This window comes from Diabrotica virgifera, chromosome 4 (assembly GCF_917563875.1).
Source record: "Diabrotica virgifera virgifera chromosome 4, PGI_DIABVI_V3a".
In the NCBI taxonomy this organism is placed as follows: domain Eukaryota; kingdom Metazoa; phylum Arthropoda; class Insecta; order Coleoptera; family Chrysomelidae; genus Diabrotica; species Diabrotica virgifera.
In genome coordinates, this window is record NC_065446.1 from 188,800,409 (window position 1) to 188,822,182 (window position 21,774).

The following is a 21,774-nucleotide window of genomic DNA, read 5'->3' on the forward strand; positions in this document are numbered from 1 at the left end:
ATTGAAACCGACAAAGATGAAAATAATACAAATAAATAGGCCAAAGCCTCACTAAGAGAAAATACAATAATGAATAAGCAAAGTTAAATATAAAAATGAATAAAAGTTATAGTAATGAAGTTAAGATAAATACCGAACCGATGACCTAAATTAACCGAGCAAATGCAATGAAATAAAGTAACGATGAATTAACCGAACAAATGAAATAAAGCGAATAACAATAAAATATTTGGGAAACAAGCAAGTAATATTACAAAATTAAATATCAAACCAGTAATAAAATATAAAAACCTAATTTTCTAGGCTTATTACCTTGTGCACAAGTAACTTACCATAGATCGTAAATAAGTTTGGAAACCTAATACAATTGTATACAAATATGTCATATAAAAAAAACCAGAGGTAAACTAAATCTGGAAAAAATTAATTAACATAGTGCATTAAACCAAATGTCTGAAATATAAAAACCAATAGTTACTCAATGCACAACACTAAATGTTCCCAAACAAACCCATTTATGGAACGACTTCCAGATAAGGTTCGATGCTGCAATCCATCGAATGAGCACACGGAAAGTGCTAACCTGTCCTATCCGTAGGTGCAGGTGGAAAGATGACAGAAAATGGGACTGGAACGTCCCAAAGTGTGTTTCCTAAATTGACATATTCCCAATGGTGACTTGACTGTGGCTGTAATGGTTTCCCTAGGTGGTCAAAGGGCTACGAATTCACCATGTGGTTTCTCCAAAATGTCTAAAAAACATTTCCAGTTTTATTTCCCATATAAACATGAGCAAAAAGTAAAAAGAAGAAATAAATGAGGAAACTTTTTAGAAGCATTAACATAGAAAAACCGACCATCAAAATGGAACAAAAACCAATCTCAAGCAACCTTGAACTATTTTGAGTGTGAAGACATGAACAAATAATGACATTGAATTTGAAATTTGAATATGATTTATCTGAGGAGATATCTGTAAAAATATATTGAAATTATAAAATATTGGATGCTCAATAAATTTAAAACCTACAGAGAAGTGATAATTATTTCCAATATTGATTGAGAATTGCATATGTTTGGTTACGTCTAATCAAAAAATGTATTAATGTATAATTTTCCTTGAATGAATATTCAATAATCGAAATAATCTACATCCTTTACTTAATAGATTGACTAATAAAGTTTAACGATGGGACTAATATTTTAAATATTCTACAACAAAAAACATGACAATGGCTACCTAAAAAATTACTACAAAAAAATAAATCTCACCGAATGATTCCTATTCAGGCTCCAACAGGAGTTTTGTCACACACATGTCTCCCTACTCCAGACAATCCTTGGTGGTAACTTTTTACTTTAAAATTGATGTTACATCAAATAAGTAGGATGGAAATCATCCGCCATCTTATGGTACACCCACCCTCACATACAGCCACAAGTCAAGTAACGAACATTACTCTCTCCTTCCAAGAGTACGATGTCAAACTCACAGAACGCGAAAGAATGTCGACCACCAGAGGGCCACTGCCAATCCAAAAGATAGTTTTAAATTGGTTTAATGGTGACGTATTTAAAATAAATATTTTCTTAAAATATAAGAGAAAATAATATTTCTAAATGGAGAATTACCAGAAAATTAAAGAAATTTAATTAGGTGGTCAAGAGAAAATAATTTTAAAAATAATTAAAGCGCTAAAAATGATATTATAACGGGTGGACCGTTACAGCACGTCATAGATTTAATGACATCATAACCCACCGGTATAAACTTAACGGCAAACAAATTCAACAAATTTTTCCTCATGTATTAGTTTTTTCGCTACCGTCAAGTTTGGCAGGACAGCGCTGATGCCAAATAAAAAACACACATTTATTTACCAAAGCTGCTACAGCCTACACTGTTTATCTTTGTTTTTATCTTTACTATAAGTGTCAAACTGACATTGTCCGATATAAAGTTATGTAAGATATTTGTTTGTGTATTTTTTTTCTTCTTCTTTTATGGCCTGTGTGAGCTGTGCTTATTTAAGCAGCAATATTTCTTAAAATTAACGCCTTATTAAACCTACCATACAACAAGACCAATCAAGGATAGGACTGGGAAAGTGAAGTTGGTGAAAGAATAAACTGTTGTTAAAATAATATAAACTAAATAAATAAAATATAATTTGACATTATATTTAACCTACAATATTATGACAGACGTCAGTTACCATTTACCATCTGACCAAATAGGCCGTTTCAAGACTTTGACGTTTATGACACTAATATGAAACCTGGGAGGCAAACATTGAAATTATTTATATTTGTACTGCATTGAGTTTTTTGAGTTTTTTACGTTTAATAGTTTTTTTATAAAATAGTTATTGTTGTTATAAAATAGTGGTTTATATAACAGTTTTTATATAATAGTTTAATAATTGTAAAATAGTTTTTTTTTAGTTGTATTTTCCCAACATTTTGCTGTTGACATTGTGTAGCTTTTAACTGTTGAAGTTCTTTAACGACTTTATTTAATTTTAAGCAGTGAATAAATAAACGTGAGTGAATATTTTCAAAAGCTGTTGGTATATAGATCTATTTGCCCTCAAGGGGTATGAGTTAACCTACAGTAGAAAAGGTTTTCCAAGGGTAACTAACATGGACATAGTTACTTATTTAGGGCTTAGTAATAGTTTCTACACAGCTCAACAAACGAAGGCATTTAAGAGTTTAAATTCTTACAAATATTTTGAGGCAGGATTTGTATATAATTGTGGAGCTATTAAAATAAATAATTTCATCATAGTGGTTGGTAATGTAAGTTTAAATTTTATTAGCTCTAATAAGGCATGGTTCAGCTCAGATATCTTCAAAATATGCCTTTTTAAAGAATGTGTACCTGCAGTGAAAACATTTCAAGAGAAGACACTGGGAATACTGCCGGAAGAGGTGAAATGTTTTTTGATTTTAGACAATTCTCCTCCCTCTGAAAATATTCTATGATCAAAACATGGCAACTTTAGTTTTATGTGTTTGCCAAAAAATACATTGCTTATTCAACCTATGGATTCGGAAATAATTTTAGCAACCAAACAAATATATCGCAGAAAGTTTTTAGATGAAGTAATTACAGTAGAACCCCGTAAATCCGAACCCCGCTAATATGAACTTTCGGCAAATCCGAACCAACGGAGAGTGAAAAAATTTAAAAATTCAAGACAAAAACTTAAAAACATGTTTATTATACAGAGTAAAGCTAGAAAATTGGATAATGTAGGATTAATAGGACTTTTGACATTTAAAATTTCTTAAAAATAAATATTATACTTTAATATATAGGTTTATAAAGTGTTTATAAAGGTTAAACACAAACTTACTTTGGTTCTCTCATAGTCAACTTGAGTCCAAAAATATTGTCCACACTCTTGCGAGAACGTTTGGCTACTCAAAATCGGAATGAAAGCTTTGAACTACTAGTTAAGGCTAACTTTCGGATAATCCGAACTTTTCGGAATCCGAACAGGCTGTCTCCCCAATTAGTTCGGATTTGCGAGGTTCTACTGTATATGATGAAGATAACGCAGAAGATACAAGAGGGCAGCATACCTTGCAAAACTTAACTGTTACAATTTAAAATCAACAATTTGACAAATTTGCTACAGCATGGAAAGGGCAAACATTAAAAAAGTGGTTGGAAGAATTTGCTTGATGGCCATACATTATATTTAGGAGGGAAGTTCCTGATTTCTTTAGTGTAATACATAATAATGCCGAAGAGGAAGTAACCCTCACTGCTGGACTCCACTTGCGATTTGTAGTCCCGAAGATTGAACACATTGTTTCAAATACAAGTCAATCCATGATTATTTAGTCGCAAATGGATTGACTTATATAGGGCTTTTCATTCACAGTCATTTGTTTCAAGCTTCTGTCATATTTCGTATAATCCGTGTATATTAATGTTATACACGGATTATACAACATTTGACAGAGGCTCGAAACAAATGACAATCGATGAAAAGCCCTATTTGAAACAATGTGTTCAATCTTCATGATTACAAATGGCAAGTGGAGTCCTGCGTCAACACCAAAACATTCCATGTCCTAGAAGGTACACACAGGACATTGAAAAAATTCCTGGAATATCCCCAAAAGCACCCTGAACATCCCAGGAAAATTCTTTGTCAGCATTTTAAACATTCCCTGAATCCATGAATGTCCACGAATGTTCTTGGTCATTCAAAGTATATTTTTTAGACATTCCCTGGATATGCCAGAAATATATCCCTTGCTGATGTGACAATACCTCCTATCTGTTTTTCATGAGTTTTGTAGGAGAGACGAAAAACTTTTTTAAGGTCACATCCTGTTTTCATATGTAAGGTTTGACTTGTTTTGTAGTAAATAGATAGTGTAATTTACTACAAAACAAGTTAAAAATATCATATGAAACAGGTGGTGACCCTAAAACAAGTTTTTAGTCTCTCTTACAAAACACATAAAAAAACAGAGAGGATGTATTGTCACATCACCGACGATATGTGGCCATACCAAATAATACATCCTTGATAAATATAAACATTTTTATTGCACAAAATCTTTTCATACATTTTTAATGTAGTTTACTGATATTCCTACATATTTAAAAAAAAATGTGTCACATTTGCTTTGTAATCATTTCTTTTGCCTTTCGTAGCCACATATTCCATTCCCTTCCTGGTTTTTTGTACACCACTTCTCTCAGCTGATTCTAAAAAAAAATTAAAATGGTAATTTTTCTATCCTTTACAATTAACAATCAGAAGAAATATTATTTACAGATAATGATATCCATAATAATAAACTGGTGTTTGGATCTTTGATTCTATTCAAAAAATTTTTCTCAGCCCGAAATGGTGGATATGTGAATTATTCGTAAGGGGATTTTTCCACATTCTCTATTTCATTTGTTTGATTTCGTACGAGTGGTCGTTAAACCAGTATCTGTGGATCTTTTGATCACTGAGTGTGTTTCAAAGATCTACATCTTTTGTTTTTTTAATAATAGGTTTGTTCTAGCATCAGTTTCAAACAGTTTGAAACCATCAGCGAATAGTGGACCAGCGCAAGTAGAGGGGATAGCACTGGTGACTGTATTATGTTCTCTCACTGACCAACTGTTTGCTGACGGTTTTTGACTAGTTTGACTGTTTGCTAGAACAAACCTAATAATAATGAATATTTTTTATTTTGACAATGACGTCTGATGTGGAAGTCAGAACATTAATAAAATTATTTTTTCAAGTTAACTTTCACATGCGTGTCTTAAAATTGTACTTTTAATACTGATATCATAAATGACTATTAAAACTATCTTAAAACATTGTAATTTTGCTAAACCAGTATATTTTACTCTACTGCTACTCTACTAGCTACACTAAACTAGCCATAGGCGTAACCAGGATGATCCTAAGGGGGGTTACAACTACCTGAAAGGGGGGTTACCACTACTGGAAGGTCTCTGAGGGCTATGGTGTTAAGCGTATAGAGCTCAAAGTACATCCCAATGGGGGGGTTACAACCCCCAAAACCCCCCTGGTTACGCCTATGAAACTAGCTACCTTATTTTCCACTGTTTCTAAAGACTTGTTTACATGGGTAGAGTTTTGAGGAGAGTAGAATAGCAGTAGTACTCTACCAAAAATGGCTTGATACCATTCACATGAGGAGAGTAAAAGTATAGTACTGATGCTAGTATAGTGAAACCGATTTTTTAAGCACTCTTGATTATAAGTGCACCTTAAATTCTTAATTTTTTGCTTGAGCTCGTTTACTCCAAAGCCCCCCTTTGCCATTCTTTCGACGATTTCATCCTCCGCAGCTTGCTGCGGATACTTTTATTTCTATAGTATACACTACCTAAATTCCATAAATACTGATATTCGCCGTATTATTATAAGCCGTTATTATTACTATAATAGTTCTACATTTTCACTATTTACACAATTCCAGCCAGAATGACAGCGCCCCCATGTACTCTCCTACCTACTCTACTCTGCCATAATTGAGCGTGTTCCATGGGTAGAGTGCGCAGCCGAGTAGACATTTTGGCAGTGGTGGTGGTCATAGAGTAGTTACTTTGCCATATGTTGCTAGTCACTCTACTTTAACTCCTACTATACACTCTACTTGCTATTCTACTGTGATGAGCATTTTTACAGGTAGAGTTACTCTACTCTATCAAGTACTTGCATCATTACTCTACCTGTGTAAACAAGTCTTAAATCTACTGAAGTAACAGTAACCTACAATCATTAATGAAAAATGTCTAAAATCATTTACCGACCTAGTATTTGTAGAATTTAAGACAGTCCAGTGCCTTATAAATAATTTCAATATGAATATTTTTTCTTTTAATTCTCCTTTGATAATTTTAGATTTTGGGGAACTTATTTCATTGTGTTTATAGCCCATATTTATTGAAGGAATCCAATCTGGATTGATATTATCGATTAAGTCGGCTGGTTTTCCTATAAGATTAAAATGTTAACATCTTCAAAAATCGTTACTGTTGTAATTGTAACTTACCAGATATAAAATGATTACAGCAGACAGGAGAATTTTCATTTCGCTAGTAAAACCTTTACATTGTATTGCATTTAACCATTGTTGTCTCTCAGATGATACCTTATTTAGTTCAGTTTAAAAGTGAACTTTATCTTGACTTTATCACGATTACTTTGCATTTCACACTTCAAAACACAACACCAATGAAGCATATTATCTTTCTAAATTAATACTTCCAGAGAAAATGTTAAATTAATCTTTTTTTTTTTTTTTATTTAGAAATAACCGCATTAACCACGAAGGTCATCAGCGGGGTAACGAGAATACAATTAATGAGTTTACAAAAGTATGAAATTGTGTACAATTAAATCTTACTTACTAGGTTACATTTATTAAGGAATTGGAAAAGAGGTTTACAGTCGGTTTGCAGGTTAAGAATGTCTTTCATAATGTTTGAATAACCAGATATAGATTGTTTGTAAGCGGCGAATTCATCACATTCTGTTAGCACATGTTTTACTGATACTGGTATATTACATCTTCTGCATTTTGGTGCTTCGGTATGGGTAATGAGATGCTCATGAGTAAGTTTACAGTGTCCTAACCGAAGACGAGATAAGATGACTTGGTTCGATCTGTTGGTTGTATGTGGATTCCATGGACCAGTATCTTCTTTAACGTCTCTTAACTTGCTCGTGGATGTTTTCCATTTTTCACTCCATAAATTGAGAGTCATTGATTTTAGTAATTGTTTTGTATCTGCGGCTGGAATTGATTGTTCTGCCAATGTTGGTAATTGCGCAGCTGTGTAAGCCCAACGATCAGCGTTTTCATTTCCCTCGATTCCAGAATGAGAGGGAACCCATAGAAAAACTATTTTTGAGTCTGTTTGATGCAGACTGTGTAATATTTCTTTGATTAATATGACTATTGGATTTTTCGTATAGGTTTGTTGTATGAGTCTCAGTGAATTGAGTGAGTCAGATATTATTAAGGAGTGTTTGGTTTGTGCATTGGAAATGTGTTTCAACGCTTGTAATATGGCATAAAGTTCACCATTTAAGATGCTGTAGGAGCTGGGAAGCTTAAATAAATATTTGGTTTCATTGTTTATGTATACTGCTGCTCCTACACCTTGGGAAGACTTAGACGAATCAGTGAATAAGTGGGTATAATTTTTATATTTTGCGACTATTTGTTTATAATTTTGATATATAAGACGTGGATTGTTATCGTATTTATTATATTTCGTCAATTGGGTGTTTACATGTGGGGTTCTGATAATCCATGGAGGAATGCTGTGTTCATTCATTAACCACGTTCTGGGGAAATTTTGGAGATTTAACGTTGATATATACCGGTGAATTCTAATATAAAAGGGTGGTGGAGAGGTGCTATGTTGAAAAGTTGATTTGAAACGATTACAGAATGTGTTTTTGTGAGCAGGAATTGATGGTATTGATGCTATTCTGGAGGCATAGGATAAACTAAGAATTTGTCGTCTGAAAGATAGAGCTGGTTCGCCCAGTTCGCAGTATAGGCTTTCTACAGGCGTTGTTCTGTAAGCCCCTAGAATTATTCTTATTGCGGTGTTGTGTATAGTATCTAAGCATTTTAATATTGAAGGACGAGCAGATGTGTATGCAATACATCCATAATCAATTTTCGATCGAATAAGGCTTCTGTATATTTTTAGCAGCATTAGACCATCAGATCCCCAAGACTTGTTTGCTAAGCATCTTAATAAATTTAAGCCCTTTTGACAAGAAAGAGTTAGTGTTTTAATATGATTTTTCCACGACAGACGTTCGTCGAATATCATGCCCAGAAAATTTATGTGTGGAGTATAGCTTAGTTTCTGGTTGTATAGGAATATTGATGGTCGATGCTGCTCTGGTATGTTTCTTTTTGAGAATAATATGCAATTTGTTTTGTTTGGGGAGAAATTGTACCCAGACATTATAGACCAACGTTCGAAGGATGTTATGCATTGCTGAAGGCTTTGAGCCATGGTGCTAAGACATCTTCCCTTGATAAACACGATCATGTCATCTGCGTAAAGTCTGGCTACAACTGGTTTCTTTAAATCTTTTAAGACATCATTCATAGCAATTAAAAATAAAGTTGGGCTGAGAATTGATCCTTGTGGTGTGCCGTTTAATTGTTTCTTGGTTGATGATATTGTTCCAGAAATTCGGACTTGGAATTCTCTTTGAGATAAAAAATTGCGTATGAAATTTATTATATTGCCTTTCAATCCCCAGTGATGTAGTTTATTTAGGATGATTTTATGGCATGTAGAATCAAAGGCTTTATTAATGTCAAAATAAATTGCTAGACATTTATCTTTAGTAGCAAATGCTTCGTGAATATGACTTTCTAGGTCAATAATGTTATCAAGTGTGCTTTTAGATGGTCGAAATCCGGATTGTTCGGGAATTAATAATTTGTGAGTTTCCAAAAACCATATTAGTCTCTTGTTGATTATTTTTTCTAGCAATTTACTCATGGAGCAGGTTAGGGAGATTGGCCTGTAAGATTCAGGCAAGAGTGAAGATTTGTTAGATTTAAGTATGGGGATGATTGTTGCTTTCTTCCAGATTAAGGGGAAGTCACTATTATTCCACATGTGATTAAAGATATTAAGCAGGATTTGTTTCGCCGTTTCTGGGAGATTTTTTAGAAAAACTGGAGGGATGTCATCGGGACCAGAAGAACTGCCTTTTAGTGATGAGAGAGATTCCTCCATTTCTTCTTTTGTCAGTGGCTTGTTTAGAGAATTAAAGTTTGCCAGCTCTTTGAATTCCGTAGGGAGGGCAATGTTATCATTAGTTATATTTCTGTTTATGGAAAGCTTATGATAATAGTCTGCGAATGCTTCACCTATTTCTTTTGTTTGGTTTATTCGTTTGCCGTCATAATCTAATGCTTTAATGACATGGTAAGTTTTGTTTCCATAAATACCTTGTATCTTCCTCCATGCCGATGATATTGTAGTGTTTCTGTTTATGCTTCCTACGAACTTCTTCCATGACTCTTTTTTACTTTTGCTGGTAATATATCTTGCTTTTGCCCTATGTTTTTTGTATTCAATTATACTTGTTGCGGTTTTCTCCCTCCTACATCTATTTAGAGCAGATTTGCTGTTTTGTATTGCTTCGGCACATTCGTCATTCCACCAAGGCACAGGTTTAAATTTCTTGATATGTTTTGTTTTTCCTATTGAAAATTCAGCGGCTTTTATGATTATTTCGTTAAGTTGAGTTACTGCTGTATTTGCGTCCTTCCACTCATTAATTTTGTATACCTATGTTATTCTCAATGGTTTTTGAGAAAGAGCTCCAGTCGGCTTTCTTTATTTTCCATTTCTGATGGATACTATCTCCGTTTGATATTTTGTCTTTTATAATTGAATTCGTTAATTTTATAGGAAAGTGGTCACTGCCTAGTAAGTCATCCATAACTCTCCATTCAAGGTAAGGACTAATAGTTGGGCTACATAATGAAAGATCGATGCAAGAAGAATTGCCAGTAGCTATATTGAATCTAGTATTGCTGCCATCATTCAGTAAACTTATGTTCATGATGTTGAATATGTTTGATAGAATTCGTCCCCTTCTGTCTGTTTTTTGAGAACCCCAGGAGTAATTGTGGGCATTAAAATCTCCTAGAAGAATGAAAGGAGTTGGAAGTTGATTAACTAGAGACTCCAGTTCATCCTCAATTAAATAATGGTCAGGAGGAATGTATATGTTGCAGATGGTGTAATTTAGTTGTGCTTTAATTTTTACGGCTATCGCTTCTAGGTTTGTATTTATTCTAATTTGTGTTGCTTGTAGATTCTTTGAGACGTAAATGGCTACGCCGCCACTCGCAACTTGTACATTTCGGTTTTTAACGAATTCATTGTATCCCCTCATTTTGTGGACATTTTCGTCTCGGAAGTGAGTTTCTTGTAGACACAATATGTCCAGAGAATGGAGGGCTATGATATGCTGTAGCATATTTAAACGGGTATAGTACCCATTTAAGTTCCACTGGAGTAATGACTCGAATGTATTTATTGGGTATCTTGAGATGTATTTGAGATATCAGATTGGGTATCACTTAAATCTTGGGATTGCTTTAGTAATTTCTTTTTTAGCCTTGTGACACGAGTTTTTAGTTTCTTAGTGTTTGCGTGAGGATGTAGTTCTTCTAACATATCTATTAGTTTTGGAATATCTTCTGTGAAGTCTTCCGCAATGCTAAGAACATCCCTCGATCCGTATGTATTTTCTAGGAGCTGTTTAAGCTGATGGCTGTTGATTATGAAGTGAGGAGAATGAGAGTCGATATAGTTTATAATAGATTCAGTAAGTTCTATTTCTGGATCTGATGTATTAGATTTGGGTTTTTTGTTTTTCTGAACGACTGTTTGGGGAAGAGAGAAGGTAGAAGTATTGGGTGGCATTTGTTCTTCTGGAGTGGCTGGGGTCATATCTTCAGCTGTTCGTTTTGTTGCGGATGAAGTTGTTGACTTAGTAGTTTTGTCCGAGGTTGGGATATTTTCAGATTGAGTAGTGTGATCTGGATTTGTTACCAGATTGGATGTGATCAAAGCAGTATTGGCGATGTTTGCACAATTTTCTACTACTGAGGAACTTTCGGGTAGAATATTATTTATTGAGTGGGAATTTAAGTCATTAGGAGATGTTTCATCCGGTTGAGATATTGACGAGATTGGAACATTATGTGTGGGTTGTGATGATTGTTGGGAATGTGGGTTAATATTGCCCGAAGGGCATTGGGATGCAACATGACCCGATAATTTGCAGGTGAAGCAGCGTTGACTGTCTAGGGCTAAAAAGATATGATATGATAGATTATCATGTGTTATTTCTAAGAATTCGGGTATGGTAATATCTGGGGAAGGAGCGATATACACCTGTCTTCTGAAGCTGAGTATGTGTTGGTATTCTGGATTTGATGCACCTATTCTAAGAAAGTTTATTGGAGAAACTAATTTTAATCCAATATTTTCCAGTAAGGTTACAAGAGTTTCGTGTGGGATCGTTGGGCTTACATTCGATAATACTAGTCTGTCTGCTGGTGAAATTAGACGTCTTGCTTTGATGACTTCATTATTGACAACAATTTGACCATGATTAGTTAAAAACTCATCAACCAGTGATTTATTGGTTAGATAAACACATATTCTGTTGTGTGAAATTCTGCTACAGAAAATTATGTTTATTGGTTTTACCAGAGGTCCCAATTGGAGAAGATAATCTTGAAGTTTTGCTCCCTGAATGGAGCCGAAGATAAGTGCCTGGTCTTTGTTAGGATACTTGTAGATATTTTTTGAGACAGTGCTTGCATAAGATGTGTTGGAGGTATTCATATTATTTAAATTATTATCTGGGTGAGTGTTGGTGGATGAAGATTGATTTGTAAATGTTGGTTGTGACATTTTATTTAAAATATTCAAATTTGCTAAGTTATTTTGTTAAATATAATTATTGTCCAAAACATTTTTCCCAGGCCGACCCTGCCTTTTGTTGTTAAAAATTCTTTATTTCGCTAGGCGAGTTTTTACTAGCTAATTACTTTTCAGTCTTGTGTATCTGATATCTAACTTCAATCAGCCTAACAAAAATCGTCTGGATGCAGTTAATATTAAAAATTTACTCACAGTTGCTGTTCTTGGTGTTTTATGTCACTGCACTAGTAAAACTTAACTATTAAAAGGCTTTTATTTAGCGGTAATTTGTTTAAATCGACCGTAAATTATAAAACGTGTGTTTACTAACAGGTCTCACAAACAAGTCCTAAATTAATCTTTGTACAACACAAAATTACAAAGAAATACAACTAAAATTTTCTAAAATACATTAAGAACAGATAGAATAACATTTATCTTTTACTCCCAGTAGCCATATTGATTTAATTTTGACAGCATGTTGGAACGGGCTATATAATAATGACGTCATATGTAATCGTCACTACTTCTAGCCAATAAAATGCTCGCTGTAATAGGAATGGCACGTCAAAAAAATTTGATTATTCCCTATATATTTTTTCAAATTTAGAATATGGCAACAATGGGAAAATTACGTAAATTCCTTATTGTTCGACTTCTAGTTTATGTCTTTGTACTCACTTTGTAATACTCAAAATGTTACGGGATCTGGATTTTATTACAAATTTTTTTATAATACTCGTATCAAAGTAGCGCGTGAAGTTAGGAGTGTTAATGACAGTTGACCAGTTGCAGTCGACCCATAATGCCAGTATTTTCTGAGCACGGTTCTTAGACATTACTACGGTTGCCCAGATCGACTAACCAATGAACGTTAAGGGTGCGATGACGTCACGAGTATACTCGTGATATCGTAATATGATTTTTTTCGAATCCTGAGAAAATAATAAGTATTTTAGAAAAATTTAAACGCACAATGAAAGAATACGTTATTACCGAGGGTCGAAAGTCCCTTAGAGTAAATAAAAGGTTTCTTTTGAATGAAATATTTGCAATTAAGAATCACACTTCTCGTCTATTTTCAGCCCTGTAATTTATTAAAATAAACATTATAGTAGTTTTCAGGGACTTTCGGCCCTCGGTAATAATGTAGTCTTTCATTCTGCGTTTAAATTTTTCAAAAATATTGATTAGTTTTTTCAGGATTCAAAAAAATTAATACATTTAAAACACATTGAGAATTTTGACGTGCGTCAAAATTTTGCATTTTGCTCCTTCCCCTTAATAGGTATTTATATGTCTTTGATGTATGGAAAATAGTCAAGGTAGTTAAGAAATAAAGATATTTAGTGAATTATAATACCTGATTATGGAAAACTGTTGATATTTATCCATGCAATATTTACGGATATCTAGGACTTCAATCTCCATTCAGCACTGAAAATTTGTCGATGAATTTCCATTAATACTGGATTAACTACTGAATTCATACTATCCTTAGAGGTCAGCTAGGACTATGTGAATTAGAATTACTTGTATAATTTATTGTAAGAATTTAAATAATAGGTACCTAATAAATTTGGCCACAGTACAGCCTGTACCTGACATTCTAAAATATCATCAACATTATTATTACGTTAATACATAATGGGATTTTAACGTTTTCTACCTTAAGACTATATATTCTTATTTAAACTCCTTGCAATAGGTAGGATGTACAACTTTCATGAGTAATTCAAAATAAGTTTTTACGGGAAACAACAACAAAATTTCAAATACAAAAATATAAAGTAAGCTAGGATATGCCGGATGGTGAATTGGAAAACGGGCCATAGGAAACTCAATGTAAAATTATAAACTGTTGAATTCGTGCTTTCCTAATTATTTTACATCAAAAGACGTTAGAAACTATTTGTAGAGGATTGAAATCTGTATTGAAAACAACTGTTAAAATTGTGCTTCGAATTAAACATATTCCAAAATTTTGTAAAACTGCGTAAAAATACGTTTTCCAGCCCAAAATTAGCCAACACACAGTGCAATAATGTGCCACAATGCAGTTATTATTTTCACATTTTTGAACTGTCAATATTTCTATTTTATCATTAAAAGCAATATAGACCAGTAAGGATCTGTTTTTAGGTGGATGTGAGAGGTGGCATTCAGATTTTTGCGGATAAAATTAGTGATAACTTCGTCAATAATAATTGATTTATGCCCCTTCTCAAATATGCCCAAAACATTAATAAAAAAAATAAAATATTTCAAAAATTTCACAAAATTTCGTTTTTCTTCTATTTTTTTGCTTATAACTTTAAAACGATACATTTTGGAACAAAGTCGTATAGAAATAAAACAGATAATTAAAATTTCTATCAGATGCGATTAGTTAAAAATGTCTTAATTTAGCACCCTTGCTGCAGAATAGCAATAAATATAAAATAAGGGGGCAAAACAAGTATGTCCTTATTCAATGATTTTCCATCACTTAGGTTACACTTGGAACCTTCTAATTCGCTTAGAAAATTTTTGTAATGTGCTAAACCGTACACCAAATATCATTAAAATTGACTTACTAGATTTTGAATAATAATTTTGCAATCTAAACTTTTTTTAAAAAATTAAAGTTTTTAAAATCTTGCACAACAAAAACTAGAACATACAAAGATTTGTCAATTTTTTTACATATGAAGAAGCATTCCACCTATCTAATACTCTTTACAGAATTGAAATCGGATTATTTAAGCAGCCTCAGCAATGTTTAAAAGTTATAAACAATTTTTTGGCTTATTAACAAATTAGTGCTGTGGCCAGGAGGGTGTGCTACGGGCTCCTTTATTTAGATGGACTTACAGAATATTTTTATGTATTTTTTGACCCGTAGAACACGATTTTTTTGGATAACAGTTGATGCGGATGTCGATAAGATTGTTATAACCAAAGAACTTGAGGAATTACATAACATCGATTTTTCGCAAAATAATATATTTTTTTGTATTCCTTGGGTAATTCTAAGCAAAAAATGTTCCTACAAGTTTTTTCGTAGGATGCATAGTTTTCGAGATAAACGCAGTGGAACTTTCAAAAAACCGAAAAATTGCAATTTTTGAACGCGAATAACTATTTATTAAAAAATAAAATAGCAATTCTGCTGACAGCATTTGAAAGTTTAAGTCAAATTATACCGGTTTTAATTATTTGCATTGCTAAAAATTAATTTTTTTTATTATTAAACAAAGCTATTTGTTTATAAGCCAAAAAATTGTTTATAAGTTTAAAACATTGCTGAGGCCCCTTAAATAATCCGATTTTAATTCTGTAAAGTGTATTAGATAGGTAAGGCACCTCTATATATGCAAAAAAAATTAGCAAACTTCTAAATGGTCTACTTTTTGTTCAGAAAGATTTTAAATAATTTCAACTTTTTTGAAAACATTTAGATGGTAAATTTATTAAGCAAAATCTTTTAGGTCGATTTTAATGAAGTTTGGTACACGGTTTAAGTATATTACAAGGAATTTCCTAAGTAAATTATTAAGGATCTAAGTGCCACCAAAGTGGTTAAAAACATTGAATAACAACAGGCGTATTTTGCCCCCTTATTTTGTATTTATTGCTATATTGCAGAAAAGGTAATAGGTTAGGACATTTTTGACTAGTCGTACATCATACAAAATTCAATTATCTTTATTTTATTTCTCTACGACTTTGTTCCAAAACGAATCGTTTTAAAATTATAAGCAAAGAAAGCAGAAAAAATTGACGTTTTTCGAAATTTTTAAATATTTTAATTTTTTTATTTGAGAATAATAATAGGCATATTTGAGAAGGAGCATAAGTCAATTATTATTACTGAAGGTGTCACCTAACTTTATCTGCCAAAATCCGAATGCCACCTCTCACATCCAAAAATAGACGTTTTTTCACAGTTCCTCACTGGTCTAATAGAGTTGATAAGATACCCTCAGCTGCGTGGAAAGTATTAATAATAAATATTTTTTATTCAGTCGATGGTGTGAGCACTGAGCACTATCAGTTAAATAGTAACGTTTGGCCTAACTTTTACACACATACCTATTGTGGCTAATGAATTATATTTTTCAAAATTGTTAAATGCGTTTAAATCGTAGAACAATTTTAACTTTTGATTTGAATACAGATTTTAATTCTCTACAAATATTCTCTGATGACTTTTGATGTAAAGTAATTAGAGAAGCAGGAATTCAATAGTTTATAATTTTACATTCAGTTTTCTATGGCCCGTTTTACGATGATTCACCACCCGGTATAAGATAAAATGTGTATTATTTTTCATATTATTTAATAATAACAAAAATACTACACATATATACACAATAACACGCATTCAATGATCGAAAATCATTTAAAAATATGTGATTCTCTATTCTTGTGACGTAAAGTCAAAAATTGAAGCCTCCCCACCACCGTCGATCTGGGCAACCGTAGTATGTCTAAGAACCGTGTCCTCTGAGCTACAGCCGCCATTCCTTCCTCAATAATCAACCTCTTTCTCTTTTATCTTTATTATACGTCATAATTAACTTTTACATTGTAGTAAATTATTTGTATTTTTCATTAATATAATTTATTCATTTTTGCAGGCAATATGAACTATGCGATGGAGGATGTGTAGACAAATTTTGCCCTCCGCCTCTACTCTTTAATAAAATTTTGGAAGTCTGCGATTATCCAGGACGCGCCAACTGTTGTGAATTTAATGCGAAGAACAACAGCAAAATTTTACAAGGCTCCTAGTAGTTTATTTTATTTTAATGTTTCCAAGTTGTGCCCTAATTAGACTAAACAAGTGGCGAACAGATTTAACAAAAAATGTGTACATATTTTGCAGAGAAATTTATACAATATGTCTTTGTTTATATTTAGTATAAAGTTGTATTCATAATAAGGTAGTGAATATGTCAAATATTATTGTGCTATATACCTATGCAGTTTATATTTATGTATTATACGTTTTACCTCTAAATTATTTATTTTTTATGATAAGCCACTGATAAACAATATAAAATAATGTCTGAGTACTGAAGTAGCTATAGAATATAATAAAATTTAGTTTGGCAACATCGTGTGAATGCTTATATTATTAACATTCCCATCTAGTGTGGCAGATTCGTGCAAATATTATAAGAATTGCGCATTTAATGATACAAGCATATAATATAATTTGCTCCACATATATCTACTACATCTATAAAGGTTCAAATTTAGATATGAGGCCATCTCAGGTTTTGCCTGTCACAAATATGGCGGGCATTAAAAATGGCGACTATACGTACATATGTGCCTAATAGCACGATATATTTTGAACGAAAGATCCGATTTCAACCAAAGACTATAGCGGGATAAGATGGTCAAAAATGACCCCGCACCGATCAGCCCCGCTATCGGTGCGCAAATTTTTAGCTTCCTAGTGGTCCTAGAACCTCTTAAATTGAGAAAAGAAGAATTTTTAGTGTTTATTTTTTGTGAGCGCAATTTTACTTTAAAAAATCTTAAAAAATTCAAGAGGATGTATCTTTTAAATACAAAACAGCTTGATTTTTTTCAGATATTTCTAGTGAAAAATGAGCCCAGGACAAATTTTTGAAATTTCCAAAAAGTTTTTAGGTTATATACGATTTGGCCAACTTTTAAATAGTATTTTTTGTGTTTGTTTTGTCGTTCTTTTGAATGGCAGAGGCCGAATTTTTAATACCTGTGCGGAAAGTACGAAAAAATTGAAAAAATAGTTTTTGGATGTCTCGATATATATCTCGGGACCGCCAATTTTAGGATTTAGGATCCCGACTATAACAACTGAAAATAACACTAAAAGTGTAAGTTTTGTCATATAATTTGTTATATGGGGTTATAATAATATTTGGAACAGCTTTTCCAAACAACTTTTTTCGATATCTCTAACGTGAAGCAAATCGAATCGCATATCGAAAATTCGCAGTGTTTGTGGATTCGCAGTAGACCGCGTTTAAAATTTAAATTTCAGTTGACTATTTTAAAAATTGTGAACCATTAACCTGTATGACTGTGCCAAATGTCACATCTGTATATATTTTGATAGCCGAAATATTCATCTTAAATGCGACACATTGTATATTATCAATTTGATAATTTATTGCAATTAATATAGTCGTATTTTTATACCTAGATTCAAAATATACATTCAAAATTGACTTGGTCACTATTATTATATTATATTATTATTATATTAGTTGCAATAAATTATCAAATTGATAAAATACAGTGTGTCGCATTTAAGATGAAGATACCCCTATATTTCGGCTATCAAAATATATACAGATTTGAAATGTGGCACAGTTATACAGGTTGATGGAACACAATTTTTAAAATAGTCAACTGAAATTTAAATTTTAAACGCGGTTTACTACGAATCCACAAACAGGATGAATTTTCGATATGCGATTGGATTTGCTTCGCGTTAGAGATCGAAAAAAGTTATTTGGAAAAGCTGTTCCAAATGTTATTATAACCCCACGTGCCAAATTTTATGACAAAATTCACACTTGTAGTGTTATTTTCAGTTGCTGTAGTCAGGATCCTAAATCTCAAAATTGACTGTCCCGAGATGGATCTCGAGATAGCCAAAAACGGTTTTTCAATTTTTTCGTTCTTTCTGCTCAGATATTAAAAATTCTGCCTCTGCCATTCAAAATAACGACAAAAAAATACACAAAAAATACTATTTAAAAGTTGGCCAAATCATATTATCATAACCTAAAAAATTTTTGAAAAATTCAAAAATTTTTCCTGGGCTCATTTTTCATTACAAAAATCTGAAAAAAAATCAGGCTGTTTTGTATTCAAAATATACATCCTCTTGAATTTTTCAGATTTTTTAAAGTAAAATTGCGCTCACAAAAAAATAAAACCTAAAAATTATTTCCTTTCTCGATTTAAGAGGTTCTAGGACCTCTGGGAAGCTAAAAATTTGCACGAGGGCATAATTTTATATCCTTTATCGAAAACATAAGCAGCGGGGCTGATCGGTGCGGGGGCATTTTTGACCATCTTATCCCGCTATAGGCTTTGATACATAGGTCCTTTTTGTGATATATATAATATCGGTGTCGTAAACTGGAAGGATCGGTTTACTAGAAGTTATGGTTTTCCTGGTCTCTATGTAAAAATATGTTTTTTTTTCAATAATTTCACCATGTATATATTAATTTTATTAAAAAAGTAATACCGCTATTGGAAATAGCGTAAAAGTATTTTTTAGGGAATATTTTGAACTTTTTAGATATGTTAATTACCATTTAATAAATTCATAACGTATCTTTACATGTATTCTTATGAACATATTTTTCTGTAAAACTACACAATTTAAAGTAAGTCTAAGTTGGCTAAATATTTGCATTGGAAATTATACATTATTATGGGTCGATGGGAGGTCCAAAAATAATTACTAGGAGGGGGGTTCGTAGGGCAACTTCCCCCTGCGTCCAATGCTGAAAGTATGAGTTTCATGTTTTAGTGTCAAGGCGCAGGTTTTTACGATAGGGTTATTAGAAAAACTAATTTAATCATAATATATATATATATATATATATATATATATATATATATATATATATATATTCATAATACTCTAATTGAGGGGTCTAGATTCTAGATGCAAAACGGGACATTTCCACTTTTTGGTCAAAATTAGTTGAATACACCTGTGTAATCTATGATTAAAGATCCATATTATATTAACAATTTGATAAAGAGCAAAATTGGACAGTTCCTAGTAGTAGTTTCCAATTTGAGATAGGGAACAATAAAGTTGTAAATTTTTTTTTTTTTTAGTTTACTCGGAATGGCGTAAAGTGGAAATGTCCGGTTTTTAATCTAGACCCCTCAATTATAACAAAGTGGAGTGAATGATACAATGTATAAAGAAAAAATTTAAAGTAATATGTTATTGGAAACAAATATCGCCACAAGCTCAAAGTGCGGTACACTACAAGGCAGGCTTATTACACCGACACTATCGTGTGCAGCCTTTATTGCAGCCACGCCGAATTAGTTCTCTGTATACTTGCGAAGCCTCTGGTAATGTTATCCAACACATTTCCCAGCCGCCTTCAACTTTTCTCTCCCAGCCTCATTCTACTGGTGACGGGAGCACTGGGGCTGCGACCATCATTTGGGCCCAGTAGTAACTAGCCTGGTAAATCGCACTATTTATGTGCTGAATGAGAGCATCTTGTGTCGGAGGAAGATTGACGATTGCTCTACATTTTTGGCTAAATAAATATTTCCGTGTATCATTAACCGACTCGTGACTGCTAGTACGGTCATATAACAATACTACAAACCTCTCCAATGGTTTCAGCAGATCTTGTAAAGTTTGCTGAGTAGGTCTGTCAGCCAATGCACAAAATGTTTTAATAATAACTGTTTTAATAATAAATGTTTTAATAATGCCTGGATATACATTCCAGGTATCCCATGCAGTTTTTTCCCTCTTCCTCCAAAGCTCGATACGGTGTCACACCCAGTTACAGCGTGAAACAATGGCAAGGCAGTACAGCCATTACCACCCAAAGATCTTGCTAAATTATGTCCAGCAAAGATCCGGTAGTTCTTTTCCACTCCAAAGGAACCCAGAGTTCCTCAATATTTAGACGTTGTGCTGATAAAATTGCAAGAGCTAAAACATCTATGTCTACCATGCGTATTTCAGCTTTGGTATTTTCTTGCTAGATTCTAGTGTCGGTTTCTTTTAGTGTGCAGGGAGCTAGTCTCAAGACATCTTGAAGGTGTACCGTTAGAACCTCACTACCGATTGTAGTAATTACATATTTGTAGTGATATAATAATAGGTATACACAGTATGATCATTAGATATAGTTCATTAAACAATAAAACATTGATATAATATAAAATTATTCGAATGCCGCCATTTTGAATGTCTGCCATTACCGTTATATTAAAAATACAAGATGGTCTCATATCCAAAATCAAAGCTCTACATTTGTAGAATATGTGTTTAAAATTGTATGCTTCTATCATGAAATGCTCAATTCTTATAATATTTGCACGAATTTGCCGCACTAATAAGAACACCTGTAAAGATACGTTATGTATTTATTTAATGGTAATTAACATAACTAAAAAGTTTAAAATATTTCCTACAATACATTTTTGCGCTCTTCTTAATAGCGATATTACTTTTTTGAAAAAATTATAATCGCCAGTCCCGAATAAGAATGACGTAACTGCCAATTTGGTCAAATTCCTGTTTATTGCGTAATTAACTTCTAAAATAATGTGTACAGATGATGCAAAATCGGCAGAACTGTAACTATGTGCTGAGTCACTACAGGGTAGTTGCGTCGATATTGAAATACGTCATGCGTCATTTTAGACCTTGTTTCCGATGAATAATGACGTATCTGTAAATATGGTTGAAAATGGAGGCACTAAATTAAGATAATGAAATTCGGACCAATTAGGATGAAAAAAAAGCCATCGCTGTAAGAATAAACGGCATACCAAATATTTATAAATAGATTTTCGTACCGAAAAATTTTAAGGTTAAGAATGACGCAACTGTAGATAGGGTTGAAATGGGGGGATTAAATTAAGATAATGAAATTCGAACTAATAGGGATGAAACTAACGCCCGGTTTCATAATCAACTTAAAGTGAACATTAACTAAAGTCCACTTTAACGTTGACATTTACCCATATGAATTGCATTGACAAGGGTACCAACCTAAAACTTAATGTCCACT

At 32.7% G+C, this 21,774-nt stretch overlaps 1 protein-coding gene across 2 annotated transcripts in view; it reads left to right on the forward strand.

Moving 5' to 3' along the window:
- LOC114338034 (uncharacterized) overlaps positions 1–17,094 on the forward strand; it is a 108,764-nt gene extending 91,670 nt beyond the window's left edge. Inside the window, exon 3 of one of the 2 annotated variants that reach the window (XM_050649823.1) lies at positions 16,615–17,094. In XM_050649823.1, the coding sequence (XP_050505780.1) occupies positions 16,615–16,768 (154 nt within the window). In that variant the 3' untranslated portion in view covers positions 16,769–17,094. The remainder of the gene's footprint in view (positions 1–16,614) is intronic. The other variant, XM_050649824.1, reaches the window with a different exon arrangement.
- Positions 17,095–21,774: the final 4,680 nt, after the last annotated feature.